Source organism: Heloderma suspectum, chromosome 1 (assembly GCF_057233095.1).
Source record: "Heloderma suspectum isolate Gila_16-S chromosome 1, 16-S_ref, whole genome shotgun sequence".
NCBI classification, from domain to species: Eukaryota; Metazoa; Chordata; class Lepidosauria; order Squamata; family Helodermatidae; genus Heloderma; species Heloderma suspectum.
In genome coordinates this window covers 32882194-32896926 of record NC_139458.1, presented here as the reverse complement: position 1 = coordinate 32896926, position 14733 = coordinate 32882194, and the positions used below count along the sequence as shown (strand labels likewise).

At 43.3% G+C, this 14733-nt stretch overlaps 1 protein-coding gene across 3 annotated transcripts in view; it reads left to right on the top strand.

The window, feature by feature from the left end:
- PPP4R4 (protein phosphatase 4 regulatory subunit 4) overlaps nucleotides 1–14733 on the top strand; it is a 158215-nt gene that overhangs the window by 129316 nt on the left and 14166 nt on the right. For all 3 annotated transcript variants that reach the window (XM_084840025.1, XM_084840014.1, XM_084840035.1), the window contains exons 15-19: nucleotides 5135–5240; nucleotides 7547–7694; nucleotides 9639–9783; nucleotides 11398–11439; nucleotides 11529–11603. In XM_084840025.1, coding sequence (XP_084696151.1) covers nucleotides 5135–5240; nucleotides 7547–7694; nucleotides 9639–9783; nucleotides 11398–11439; nucleotides 11529–11603 — 516 coding nt within the window. The remainder of the gene's footprint in view (nucleotides 1–5134; nucleotides 5241–7546; nucleotides 7695–9638; nucleotides 9784–11397; nucleotides 11440–11528; nucleotides 11604–14733) is intronic.

Below are 14733 nucleotides of genomic sequence, written 5' to 3'. Positions count from 1 at the left end.
AAATCAGCAGCAGTGCAAAAATCTAAAATTGCACGAACATGATTTTTTAAATTGAAGGGTTAAAAAGCCTGGGAAATTAAAAAGGTCTTCACTGGGTGCCGAAAAGACCACATTGTAGGCTCCAGGCGAGCCTCTCTGGGGATGTCATTCCACAACCGGGGTGCCATCACTGAAAAGATGGGGGCACTCGGAGAAGGGCCTCTGAGAAGGATCTTAGGGTCTAGGCAGGTATATATGGAAAGAGACAAACCTTGAGCTTTCTTCTGCAGGTATTACATATTGTTGTATTGTGTCTTACCATTCTTGTAACGTACGTTCGTTTGAGAGGTATGGCCCTAAAAGGTGGCTTGTGAATCCCTTAAATCCCTTGCTGCGGCTTGATGATGTGGACGAGATGCTTGCAGCAATGCAACCAGCCACGTGCCCTCTCATACCCTGCCCTCTTAGCTAATAAAAACTAGCTGAGGAGGTATGACTTGGTGGGTTCAGGGAATGATAAATGCTTCCCTGCGGGAAGGGGTGGTCCCTGCTGTCCTTAAGGAGGCAGTAGTGTGGCCACTTCTGAAGAAGCCCCCTCTGGACCCAACGGTATTAGACAACTAACTGCCCAGTCACAAATACCCCTTTCTTAGGGAAGGTACTTGAGAGGGTTGTGACAGAGCAACTGCAGGCACTCTTCGAGGATACTGATTATCTAGACCCATTTCAGTCTGGGTTTCGATCTGGTTATGGGACTGAATCAGCCATGGTCACCCTGATGGATGACCTTTATCGAGAGAGGGACGGGCGAGTGCAACCTTGTTAATTCTGCTCGACCTCTCATCAACTTTTGATAACATCGACCATGGTATCCTCCTGGATTGACTCTGTGGGATAGGTATTGGAGGCACTGTGTTACAGTGGTTCCAGTCCTACCTATGGGGGCTATTTCAGAGAGTAACATTGGGTGACTATTCCTCAGCCCCTTGGCAATTGAGCTGGTGTGCTGCAGGGCACCATCTTGTCCCCAATGTTGTTTAACATCTATATGAAGCTGCTGAGAGCGGTCATTAGGAGATTTGGAGCCAAGTGCCATCAGTGTGCTGATGACACATAGCTCTCTGCCCCTGTGACATCTGAATCAGGAGAGGCTGTGCAAGTCCTGGACCAGTGCCTGATCTCAGTAATGGGCTGGCTGAGTGCCAGTAAACTGAAACTGCATCCTGGCAAGACAGAAGCCCTGTGCGTGAGTGGTTCCCGAGTCTGGGAGATAGGCTTATTGCCTGTTCTAATGGGGTTGCGCTCCCTCTGAAAGATCAGGTTCATAGTCTGGGGGTACTTCTAGATCCATCACTGTCACTGGAGGCTCAAGTGGCCTTGGTGGCTCGGAGTGCCTTTTACCAGCTTCGGCTGGTTTACCAACTACGGCCTCTCCTGGACAGGGATAGCTTGGCCACAGTGGTACAGGCAATAGTAACCTCCAGACTGGATTACTGCAACGTTTTCTATGTGGGGCAGCCCTGGAGGCTGGCCCAAAAGCTGGAGCTAGTGCAGAACGCAGCAGCTCGGCTGTTGTTGGGAGCTGCCCCCTTTCAGCATGTAACTCCTTTGCTGAGGGAACTGCACTGGCTGCCTATTCGCTACTGGGCCAGGCTTAAGCTATTAGCACTAGTGTACAAAACCCTAAACAACTTGGGACCAGGATACCTGAGAGAGCGCATTCTCCCTTACCAACCTGCCAGGTCACGGAGGTCATCAGAGGCCTTGCTCCTGGTGGTTCCACATGGACCTATGGCCCAGTTGGAGTCTACCAGAAAAAGAGCTTTCAGTGTGGTGACCCCCTTGCTGTGGAATTCCTTGCCTTTGGAGGTCAGGCAGGTGCCAATGTTGTGTTATTTTCAGCGTGTCCTGAAGACACTGCTATTTCGATAGGCCTCCCTTGGGTGACCAGCTGCAGTTTATTAAGTTCAGAATCTGTTCTTTTAAAATGTTTCAAGTGTTTCAATTATGGGGTTTAAACAACAACAGATTCTTTTATGTTGTTGTTCATTGCTCTGAAATTTTTGATGTGGGGAGGTATATAAATATTGTAAATAAATATTGTAAATAAATAACATAACAATAATAAAATAAGTAAAACAAAATAAATGATAAAAGTTGTTGATTCTGGGCACAGTATTGAAGTTCTCCCATATCTCCTGGAAGGCATTCCAGACATCTCGTTAGCCCCACCTCTGATCGGCTGACAGGGTCCAGTATCAGTGAGAGGGGCTACCTAGTCCTCCCAGACCAGCCCTGCCTAGGGTTGGAGCAACAGGGTCTAGGCTGAGCTCTGTGGCGCTCTTTAGCTAGTTGTGTTTTTTAAGTTAGTTTAGTTAGATTTTCTTTTTTCCCTCCCAACACTTCACAGTTAGGGAAGGGAGAGGGAGACTCAGTGTAGGTTCCAGAGTGAAGGGGTGACCCGACTCCCTGCCTTTACTGTCATGTATGTGAGGCCTTTAGGCTAGTGGCAATGCTAGGCGACTCCCTCAGCTGTGTGAGTTGGGCCTTGGGGAATGCGGGAACAGCCCCCGATTCCTCACAAGTCTAAGGGTGGCTTTTGAGTAAGTCTCTCCATTCCTGCTGGGTGTGTTTCCCTTTTTCTTGACCAAACTCACTTTAAAAACAAATGATACTGTCAATAATATGAAGTGGTTCATTTTGGCTTACTTAAACCACATTGGTAATTAATGGCTGCTGACAAAGGCTACAGGGAAAGCCCACATATGTATACTAAGACCATCTGCATATAGAGTTGGGTTTCTGTTGATGGGAAGATATGGGGACTGGAGAAGTTGCCCTGTTTCTTCTGTCCCCATAGGGAATCCCTATCACCAGGTCTAAAGAACTCATAGCCAAACAACCTTGAGACTCACTACAGAATTGCTGGCATTCAAGAAGATACAGATTTCCTCCCTTAGGCAAATATTGGTTGATTTTAAACAAGTGGTTGTCTCTTTAGATATAATACAAAGAACTACTAGTCGGTATGATAGGTTAGGGAGGGGTCTTGGAGGAGGAGGACCTCTGGACAGCAGGATGTGAAATGGTGGAAATGTGCAGCAGCCACATTCCCAAAACCTGCCCCTTCTTCAGATATTCTTTTCAGATAGGAGTGAATAGTTGCATTCTCATCTGTGTGAGAGACGAAGGAGATGGGGATTAGCAAGACCTCTTCTGTTCCCAGAAGCTCTGGTTTCATTTCCCTTCCTTGTGTTGTTCAGGGTTCTGAGGAGAGGCACTGTCATGAAGAAGGACGGGATTGGTAGCAGTGGTGGAACAGATGATGGCCTGCAGGAAGGGGAGGGGGTCTCTGTTTTGTAGACAGTGTGTATCTTGGGCACAGTCCATCATGAACAAGAGATGTAAGCAATATATATCAGCCTTGTAAATAAGCCCACAAGTTATTAGCCTGCAATTTTTGTTTCATTAGATTTTAGAGGTGTTTAAAAAAAAAAAAATCCCTCCTACCAAACAGACTGGTACAGGAGGGACAGGGCTCATGGATAGGTTTTCTTTCTTCCATAGCCAGCATAGCCAAGCAGAGTAGTGAAGGAGGAATGGAGGGATCTGTCCTTTATTATTTATTGATGTAATTGTATATTTTTATTTCTGCTGATCTATTGCTATCACAGAATACAGAAAACAACAAAGGCTTTTTGGGAGATAGTATTTTAAGGAGGAAGCATGCTGGCAGACATGTTTCTCATTAGACTTAAATGTATTTTATCACTGAAATTTTTAGTACATAAAATAACTTGCAGATTGAAAGTAAAGAAGAATGTGAACTTTCCATGAGTCTGGAATTTAATCTAAGCTCTAACAATTGCACAGAAATAGGGAAAAAAGCCTGTTATAAGCTTTCCAGAGGTTTACACCTCTATTCTGAATCTACTCATTTAGAAACAAGCCCCATCTATGTTTAAGATCAAGATATCAAAGGCACATGTACCAGTGTACTGATTGCTGCAGGGTTAGAGGTTCAGAAACACATGCAGAGTTTGCCTACCTCCCAGAGCCTGCTCTTTCCATTTCAATGAGTGGGGTAGATCGACCTTTGAAGATAAATGAGGCTGCTTTCTTCCCCTTACCTCCTGACTAGGGATGTGCGAATTCACCCCCGTCCGGGTTCTCCAGACACCCGCCCAGCCCCTGTCCCTGTTCGCTGGTCCCCGGACCACACTTGAGCTCCTCCCATGCTCGGTGAGCAGCTTGCACTCACCCCAGCAGCCTTGTCGAGCTCCGCAGTTGCCATTTAAAAAAATAAAATGGTGATAGCAAAAATGCACATATCTGTGTGTGCGAAAATGTGCATGAAATGTATGAAATTCACATTTTTGTGGAGGTGCATATTTGTGTGCGCACAAAATGCACATTTTTGAAAAATAGTCGCATTTTCACACATACACAAAAATGTGCATTTTCATGTGTGCACAAATATACGCATTTTTGCGATCATTTTATTTTTCAAAAAATGGAGACCACAGAGCTCGACGAGGCCACTGGGGTGAGTGCCGACCATATGCTGAGCGCAGGCAAGGGGCGAACAGGGGCAGGGGCTCGGCGAGTGGGGCTCGGGGGTGGGGGCTGGGGTGGTTCCGCTGGATTCCCGGACTGAATCGGGCACCTCTGCCATCCCTACTCCTGACTCGCGTGTTCATGAGCAAACTAAAAACTCACATCGACTTCTCATATTTCCTCACAAACACACACCGGTATTATCTCTCTGTAGGAAAAATGTTACATTATAAATGCGCTTAGCATATGTTTTGTGGATAAACTAGGGGAAATAACACATGCTTCAGAATGCAACATATTCAGAAAGAAACAGATCAGCTGTGAGTGGCTTTGAGAACTTCCTACCTGCTATCACATGCACCTTTGAATATGTTTCATCTTTTTCCTTCAACTTTTAAAGATTAAGCTTTCTATTTACTTATTTGTCTGTGTGGAGGATCAAATTCAGTTTGAATTCTGAAATTGGGCTTACCAATGCTTAATTATGGTCTACTTTATCTTCCCCGTCAGACGTTATGTGCCCTTAATGCTGTTCATTTTACATGAATACTTGTAGAGGTTGTTGTGGGATTAAATGTATTTTCTCTTTTTCTTGAAGAATGTCTTACCTGTCCAAAAAGCAGCTGCTCGAACCCTGTGTGTGTACTTGCGTTACAATCGCAAGCAAGAGCAGAGACATGAGGTCATCCAGAAACTGATTGAACGTAAGTCTTGATTTTCTCTGTCCTGAGAACAGCAATGAAATGTCAGTGAAAGGAAAGGCAATTGGGTACAGAGTTGTACAACGGGAAAGCTCATACATTTGCGGTAGAGCAGACACTGTGCATTCATGAGGTCCCAGGTTCATCACTGTGCATTCATGAGGTCCCAGGTTCATCACCATCAGTCTATTTTATGTTGCTTTTCCCTGATAAGCCATGCTCAAAGTGTCTCACAACAGCATCAGAAAAGTTTACATAATATAGCAACATTTCAAGATGGTTCACCAAGGGTTAAAAGACGTGACAAAATTTAAATAGCCATACCGATATTAATATGCTAATTAAAATATTTCATATTGATCAATATTCACTGAGATTAAACAATCCTCTAATACGTCGTTCCAAGGCCTAACAATAGAAATGCAAAAATGTACTCTAAATAGCAAAAATAATCTTATCAAAAGCTAGATGTTGCCCCCACCAACAATACCTAGGCAAGACCCCACCCTGATGGCCTCAAGACATCTTGAACGTCAGGAGCAGTCGTTGTAACTACAGTAGGTCGGGGCTCTGCCCTTCTAGACTAGGTGGAAATGAGTCAGACGCGGAAAACAGGGACATCAGCTTGCAGGACCTTCAGCGGCAGGTTCAGCCACTCACACCTCCAGCTAAAGGATCTCAGTATAACGAGCTGGGGAAGACCCCTGGCGAGGCTTTGGAGAACCCCTGCTAATCAGTGTAGAAATCTGAAACCCAAAGCCAACTTCATATATTTATATACTTCAACCCAGTGATTTTGCTGTTGGAGCAATTAGAATATGTTTATGGGACCCAATTCACGCTTGTTGAAAATGGTGAACAAAGACTTTCTTTCTTTCTTTCTTTCTTTCTTTCTTTCTTTCTTTCTTATTTATTTATTTTTATAAAATTTATTAATCGCCCGTCTAGCTGGTCACCCAGCCACTCTGGGCAATGTACAGCATATAATAAAACAGTTTAAAACAATAAAATTCTACAATAAAAACATTTTCTAAAATACCCTAACCCACCCCAAATGCCTGCCTGAACAACCACGTTTTTAATGCACGGTGGAAGCTCATTAAAGAGGGGGCATGGCAGAGTTCCCTAGGGAGGGAGTTCCACAGAGTGGGGGCCACCACAGAAAAGGCCCTCTCCCTCATCCCCACCAGTCTAGCTGTCCTGGTATATATTATACCAGTTCTGAATTGGTACAGCATAATTCATCAAGATGTGTTGTGAATCTGTAGCTAAGGTGTATGCAGTGTGTGTGTGTGTGTGTGTGTGCGCCTGTGCCTGCCTTAGCTCTGCACTTAGTTGTGAATTTCCTACATAACAAGACAAATTCTATCCTGCACTGCTGGGATCCAGTATTTTTAGGCAAAAGTTCTGTGTTGCATAATCACAATAGCTTTCAAGAAGTAGAACACTGGAGGCTTCAGTTTAAGAGTGCTGAATTTTAAAGTTCCTGATATATATATTTGACTAGCCTGACTTTCTGATGTGTAATTGTGTACAAAAAAGTACAGAAATGATGAGAGGCGTTTAATGAATCTAAATGTTCACACTTTTAAATTCCTTGGTAAATGGCATGGAATATGTGTCGGTTTCCATTCCAGGCATTAACTATATCCTTTGAAAGTTGCTATTTTCCAGTGGTCAAATCAAACTGAGAAAACAAGCTGATCCAGTGCAGATGTAACACATGTTTGGAGTGAGATTATGAATTCTCTCTACCTCCCTTATCCCCTCTTTGGCATGAATTTCTCCCACATCTTTCCCTTGTCAGCCTTAACCATTATTTAATGTGGCATTTGTAACAATGCCAACCACGGCTAATTCTAACTATGGTTAGCTTCTCTAGCCAGGATTCGGTACCAGGTTTGAAGCTGGCTTACCAACCAACATTAAGAGGGAACTTGATTAGTGTAAACCATGATTACTATTGGTACAGATGTAATGTTAAACCCTGGTTATAAGGGAAGGGGATTCATGCTGGAGACGTAGGAAGGAGGAGAAAGACCCTTTCCTGAGCTATTAGCCTGGTTTAAGAGATTGGCATCTTAATGGGAGTTATGACTATCTTTTTTGCATCATTGCAAATGATATAAAACTTTTTTCAGGATCAGCCTGACTCTATCTCACCCCATGGCATTATCTTTGAGAGATTATTGATTAGTAATTATGGGATAATTAGGCTTTAGATTTCTGTGCATTTCTTCTGCAAAAAACAAACAAACCAATCTACAGATGGTGACTGTGGGTTTCTTTTAAACACATTTTTTTTCCAGAACTGGGCCAAGGAAAAAGCTACTGGAACAGATTGCGTTTTTTAGATACCTGTGAATTCATCATAGAACTCTTTTCCAAATCATTTTTCTGTGAATACTTCTTTCTCCCAGTGCTTGAGCTTACACACGATCCAGTAGCAAACGTGAGGTACTGTACACGTTGCACACATAAAAATCTGTGTGGCTTGTTCAAGTTGTTTTATATTGATTTTGTGTAATGACGGTTGTTTGGGAAGCCTTGTGTTAGTTTTTTGAAAATGATCTCTGCATTAAAAGTCTGATATAATAACATGCTATTTATTTTATTATTTTGTTAATTTTATTACAAGTATTTCTATAGTGTCTTTTAGTCAAGAACTCTCAAGGCAGTGTAGGTGTCTGTGTGTTTGTATATCCAGTTCCTGAGTTTAATCTCTTTGTTGTCACATGCTAGCATAAGCAAGGAAGTGGATGCAGGGCAGGGCTAAAGAGGAGGGTCTGTGGAGAGATGAGCAGATGTGATTCTTGGGGTGCTTCCAGACTACAGCTCCTAGTGCTACCAATCAAAAGGCATTGTGCAACCATTCTGATTTTCCCTCCTTCATGGATTTTTGTGTGTCTGTGGAAAGAAAAAAGATGGAAGAAGTGGTGGGAAAACATGGAAGCATTTCAAATGGAAGACAATGTCATCTCAGCTCCCAGATGATTCCATGTTTGAGGCAGGACGATTGCACAATAGAAACCTTGTCTGGATGCACCCCAGTAGATTCTGTTAAGTTCTCTGGGACAAACTATACAGATTGCAGTCACAAGACCATTGGGAGAGGGGCAAAACTGGTTCTCTTGCAAGAAACAGGATTACTAGTAGGAGGAAGCAGGTTTAGCTCAAACCCAGTAGGTTCCTGAGAATACACCTTACATTTCTCTTACAGGAGAGAATGGTTGTGATTTATTCCTTTAGAAAAGAAGGAAGTGTTCTATTTGGAGACAGTCACGATTAGTGTGTAACCTGGAGAGCCACTGTGGGAATAGAATGCTGGACTACATAGGCCTTCAGTCTGATCCAGCAGACCAACTGTTCTGATCTCATTTTTGGCCTGCACTTCTCTTTCATTGCTGTGCCTGCAACCTACGGTTAACTCTGGTTCTCCTAGTGCAGCAAGTACAGTGTGCTGTGTAGTTGATGGGTCTTGCTGCTGAAAGTGGGAGATTAAAAAATTAAAATATATAATAGTTATGATGTTGCTCAGAGACACATGGAGGAAAGGTGTGAAATTTTTTCACATGGAACAAAGTGAAGTTAGTTTTCTATGTATTCTTTCAAATAATATAAAGAAGAAAGCATGAACAAATGACTTCTTGCAATTGAAAGGGACTTTATTTTTTAAAATAATTTCAGGTACATTATGTCCAGCCACACTGAAATGTTCAGTATGTTATTATTGCATCACCTTGCCTATTTTAACAAACATTACAGTTTTTATTGGTACCTTAGCTATTGCTTTATCACTTTAGAGCATAAACTGAAGGATCGTTACATAGCAGGCTGGAAGAAATTGGTTCCTATTCAGCAATAGAACAATATTGTCCTCTAGCAGCTTATCACGTTTATTGTTTAGCCTTTCTTTATTGTACAGAAATACAGAATACAGAAATGGCATGACCCTTGTCTCAGAGGTCCTAATGTCTAATTCAGATAGATAGGACAATGCTAAAGGAGAGGAACAGGACTCGCAAAGGAGCAGCAAGCAAAGAACTCAGGGATAGTTTGACCTGAAAAGGGTATGGGGGAGTGGCAAGGCAAGGGAGAGACATGACCCAAAGTTCAACATGCATTTAAAAAGAAGTAAAATAATCCAAATGTATAGGATACAGTGCTGTGTAAATTTTAAGGTGTTAAGGGTGATTTTTTTAAAAAAATTGTTACCACTATATTTTTCAGATATGCTTTGATTAGTCTTGAATAATATCTACTGCTTCACATTTTGCATAATCCCAAACGTTCATAAACCAAAGGGTTGCTGATAAAGGGCAGATAGACTGTTTGATTTCCTTAACCTGTAGTCAGATCTTTACATTTTTAAAAACATAAATCTTACTTTTCCTTCTGTAGAATGAAGCTTTGTTATTTATTGCCAAAAGTGAAGTCTACTCTCAAGGTACCCACAGATAAACATTTACTGCAGCAGCTAGAACTGTGTGTAAGAAAGCTTCTGTGTGAGGAGAAAGACAAAGATGTCCTGAACATTGTTAAAAAAGTATGTAAGGTTGTTTCTTCTACTACTACTCAGGCAATATTTTTCTCATATTGCTATTACTAATGAGAATGTGAGTTGCAGGTTTCCCGAGTTCTGTTCTTCCTCTTGAGATTAAAAAAAAATGAAGTTTAGAGATTTCCATTTGTTATAAATATGAGCAACTGGTACTGTAGAGTGTTATGGATAAAAAATGAACATGGGCAGACTTGTACTGAATATTCTTGGGTCTCTATTGAAATATGGGGGGGGTTTTAGAGGAAAAGAAACATCCATCTGCATCACATGTAGCTAAGTTCTATTCATAGTTACTCAGATGTAAGTGATGAGGGCCCATCTCACACACTGCACAAGTTTCCATCAGTCCATACTTCAGTGTGATATCAGGTAGCAGCTATCATCTGAGATCATCTGAACTGGCCCTTAGAATTTGTGGCCATCTAAACAGTCTTGAAGTCTGTCAAAAGCAAGACTACTACATAAGTTCTTGGTCATTCATGGAGCAGGAAGAATTTACACTATGTGTTACATATTTACAGGAATTTGAACCATGACTGAAGTATAACTGGAGATAGATTCATTATGTAAAAAAAAATCATTGGTGCTAGAAATTAGTTTTAAGTTGCTTCTATCCAGATTTTAACAGATCAGTAGTTGTTCTCATAAGAGAATGCTGTTGATGACAGAACACTAATTAGGCTTCCTGACTATATTTTCTTACTGTTGTTCTACTCAGGAAAGCTGGAATGACAATGCAAAATGGCCAAAACATGTTAGTCAGACCTCTCAAAACTATGAGATCATTTTAGAGATTAATCTAAACCAGTTTCCAATATAGTGAGTAGCTGGCAAAAATAACACTGTGCCACATGCAGCATACATTAAATACTCTGGGCAGTCATTGCCAACCTTGAGTTTTGTGAATCATGCCAAAGGTGAGTTATACAGCTTCCCGTTGGAGGATTTTTGGCAAGCCACATTGAGGCTGTGCAATACTCAAGCTAATTGCTGCTAGTTCCTATGGCAGACTTGTAAATAGCAAGATCAGCATGGTAGTGCAGTCCAAAAGACTAGGTATTGTATGTATGCCAAGTTGTCCAACAAACCTATGGGGCCAGTTCCCTCTTCCAGCAGCCCTCGCAGCTCCTTCATGTGTATGCCACTTGTGCCTTCCTCCACATTGGTAGAGGGTGTTTATGCAGCCACTAAAAATTGCACCATCTCAATAGCCTGAAAAAAGGCTATGATCACACAAAGAATGATGGCCATATAAACAGCCCATGTGTGGAGGCCCCAGTTCTTATAAATGGCACATCCTCACTAGACCTGCTCATTCATTAGCTGCTCTCAAGGTGCTGGTGTGAGGGCCACTAGAATTAGAAACTGGCTCATGCTACCAACTAGTCCCATTTTTTTTTTGGCAGTATTTTCCCCACTCCAACACTCCCATTTCCAGTTTACACTACAGCACAACAGCAGATTTAGGGGCAGCAGGCTTCTAGACAAGCCCATATGTATTTCACAACTGCTGCAAGGAAACCAAACTGTTTTAGTTTTTTAAAACAACAACAACGCATTAATACAATCTAAAAATATTTAAAATTTATTTTTAAATAGATGGTACTAGAACTGGACAGAATGGAAACCTCTTTGGATGCTGTAAGTACTGTCTACTAAGGCAATAGCAGGAAATAGCAAGCTGAAACCATTGATGTAATCACTGACTGTTTGGTTTAACCTTTGAACAGTTTCAGAAGAGGTTTTTTGAAAATGATCTGTTGGACCAGCAAAAGGAAAGAGAGGAGCACCTTCTTTTGGAAATGGTATGTTTATTATGATAGGCAATATGCGGCTTGAATATCAGTTTGCACAGGATTCTTTAGAATTTATTTAGAATGTATTCTTTAGAATACGATTCTTTAGAATTCTGGCTTATGCTCAGTAAGCAAGCATGCTGGTTCGAGCTGCTTAGTCACTTCCACATGGCTCGTCCTGCCAGCAGGAATGGCTAAACAAGCCAGGAACTCTCTGCAAACCAAGAACTCTGGCTTGTTCCTCTCCTAACAAGCCAGAGTCATAAGCCAAGAGCAAAGCCTGAATTATGACTTTGGCTTGTTAGGAGAGGAGCAAGCCAGAGTTCCTAGTTTGGAGATCATGCTGGCATGTTAAACCAAGCAATTGAGCAACAATAACCATTCTGGCTGATTGGTATGTGAGAACTGGCCCACTGGGTCACAAAGCTTGTATTTCTGAGGGAAGAGCGGGGTGGGTGTTCCTGGTGCAGGGAGAAATGGCTAGTGCTGTTAGTAGCTGCAGCTATGTACATATATTTCAAATAGCTGGTAGGAGAAAATGTACTGTGGCCTATATCACTTTTAATAACGCTTAGGAATTACTTAGCGCTTTTGAGCATCTGAAGCACTTCACATAACATTATCTCAGTAATCCTTACAGTAGCTCTGTGTGGAAGGTAAGCATTGTGATCCGCATATGGAGAAACAGCAGCTTGCCTAAGGGCCACCTCAGTTAATGGCCAGTTCCAGTCCAAGACATTTTGCTGCTTGACATGGAGCCCAAATGCCCCACCCCACAGTTAACACTTTACTTCACTATTCAGACTCCAGTTCCTGCCCTCATCTATCCCTACCACCCACCCCATGGTGGGGTAGTTTCACCTTGCTGCATGGCTGGGTTGGCCTTGTTCATGGCTGGGGCAGTATTTCAGCTGGCAAGTTCCTGGCTTGCAGCTTACAGTCTTAGCTTCTGTGGTACACCGGTGCTCTTATAACAGTTTCATATAGTTTGCCCTACATGTCCAGGTGAAGCATTGTAGAACAAGTAGAACAGCTGATTAGGGGTGACAATTAGTAAGCATAAGGCCTATCGCAGAGGGAAAGCTGAAGTCTAAATGATCAGACATATATATATATATATATATATATATATATATGTAGCATTATGTGGTGCTGTATGCTAAGGTTTGGAGGTGCCAAGATAATGATAAGCCAGACCCAGGTTTGCTTACAAGGAGCCTTCATTGAGTACTTACAGCACACAGGCATACCCAATGGTTGGATCAGACAGCTTCTCTGAACTCAGAGCCAAGGGGTACAATGGGTTTTATACCATACATGTCAGCAGTGAGGCAGCACGACAGCAGCAAGCGTTAATTAGCGTTTATTTATTTATTTATTATTATTATTATTATTATTATTAAATTTATTAATCGCCCATCTGGCTCGTCATCCAGCCACTCTGGGTAATGTACAGCGTATAATAAAACAGTTTAAATCAATAAAATTCTACAATAATTTTTTTTTCTAAAATACCCTAACCCACCCCAAATGCCTGCCTGAACAACCACGTTTTTAATGCACGACGGAAGCTCATTAAAGAGGGGGCATGGCAGAGTTCCCTAGGGAGGGAGTTCCACAGAGTGGGGGCCAACACAGAAAAGGCCCTCTCCCTCATCCCCACCAGTCTAGCTGTCCTGGCTGATGGGACTGAGAGAAGGCCATCCGAGGCTGATCTTGTTAAGCGGCCTGTCTGGTGTTGCTGGAGGCGCTCCTTAAGATAGGCTGGGCCAGAACCATATAGGGTTTTAAAGGTCAAAACCAACACCTTGAATTTGGCCCGGAAAACAACTGGTAACCAGTGCAACTCCTTCAGCACTGGAGTGATGTGATCTCGCCGGCGGCTGCCTTTAATCAGGCGAGCTGCCGCGTTCTGTACCAGCTGCAGTTTCCGAACCGTCTTCAAGGGTAACCCCACGTAGAGCACATTACAGTAGTCTAAACAAGAGGAGACCAGGGCATGCACTACCAATGGGAGCAGATGGTCGGGAAGGAAGGGGCGCAGCCGCCGTATCAGATGGAGTTGATACAGCGCTGTCCGGCTCACAGCTGACACCTGAGCCTCCATGGACAGCTGGGAGTGCAAAATGACCCCCAGGCTGCGGACCTGGTCTTTTAAGGGTAGCCATACCCCATTCAACACCAAGTCAACATCCCCCAGCCTCCTCTTGTCTCCCACCCACAGGGTTCAGTGTCAGCTTATTCCTCCCCATCCAGCCACTCACCGTCTCCAGACATTTGGACAGGGATTCTACGGCCAACCTTGGTGAAGATTTGAACGAGAGGTAGAGCTGCATGTCATCCGCATACTGATGACACCGCACCCCAAACCTCCTGATGATAGCCCCTAGCGGCTTCACATAGATGTTAAATAGCATCGGGGAGAGGATGGAACCCTGTGGCACCCCACAAGTGAGTGGCCACGGGTCCGAAACCTTCTCTCCCAGTGCTACCCTCTGGTACTTGCTGGAGAGGAAGGACTGGAACCACCGCAATTCGGGGTCTCCAATGCCCAACCCCTCCAGGCGGTCCAGGAGGATACTGTGGTCAACGGTATCAAAAGCTGCTGAGAGGTCGAGGAGAACAAGGAAGGAGCATTCACCCCTATCCAGAGCCCTCCTCATATCATCTACCAAGGCGACCAAGGCCGTTTCTGTCCCATGCCCAAGCCTGAAGCCCGACTTAAATGGGTCTAGATAATCAGTTTCTTCCAAGTGTGCCTTCAACTGCATCGCCACCACCCTCACCACCTTGCCCAAAAATGGCAGATTTGAGACTGGGCGAAAGTTGTTCAGAACTTGGGGATCCAAGGAGGGCATCTTTAAGAGCGGTCTTATCACTGCCTGCTTGAGGGCTGATGGCATCACTCCCTCCTCAAGGGAGGCGTTCACCACCGCCCTGATCCCCTCACCCAGTCTCTCTCTGCGTTCATCTGCATCTTTCCCAGCATAGGCTAACAGTACTTGTTCAGAAGGAAAACAGTCAGAACTTTCCCGGCACAGACACCTGTAATTCGGCATAAACATAGCCTCGCTTCTCAGGCACATCCTAGGCCCTGAAAAGGTGCTAGCCTTTGTTAGCATGGAATGTGCTGAGGCTG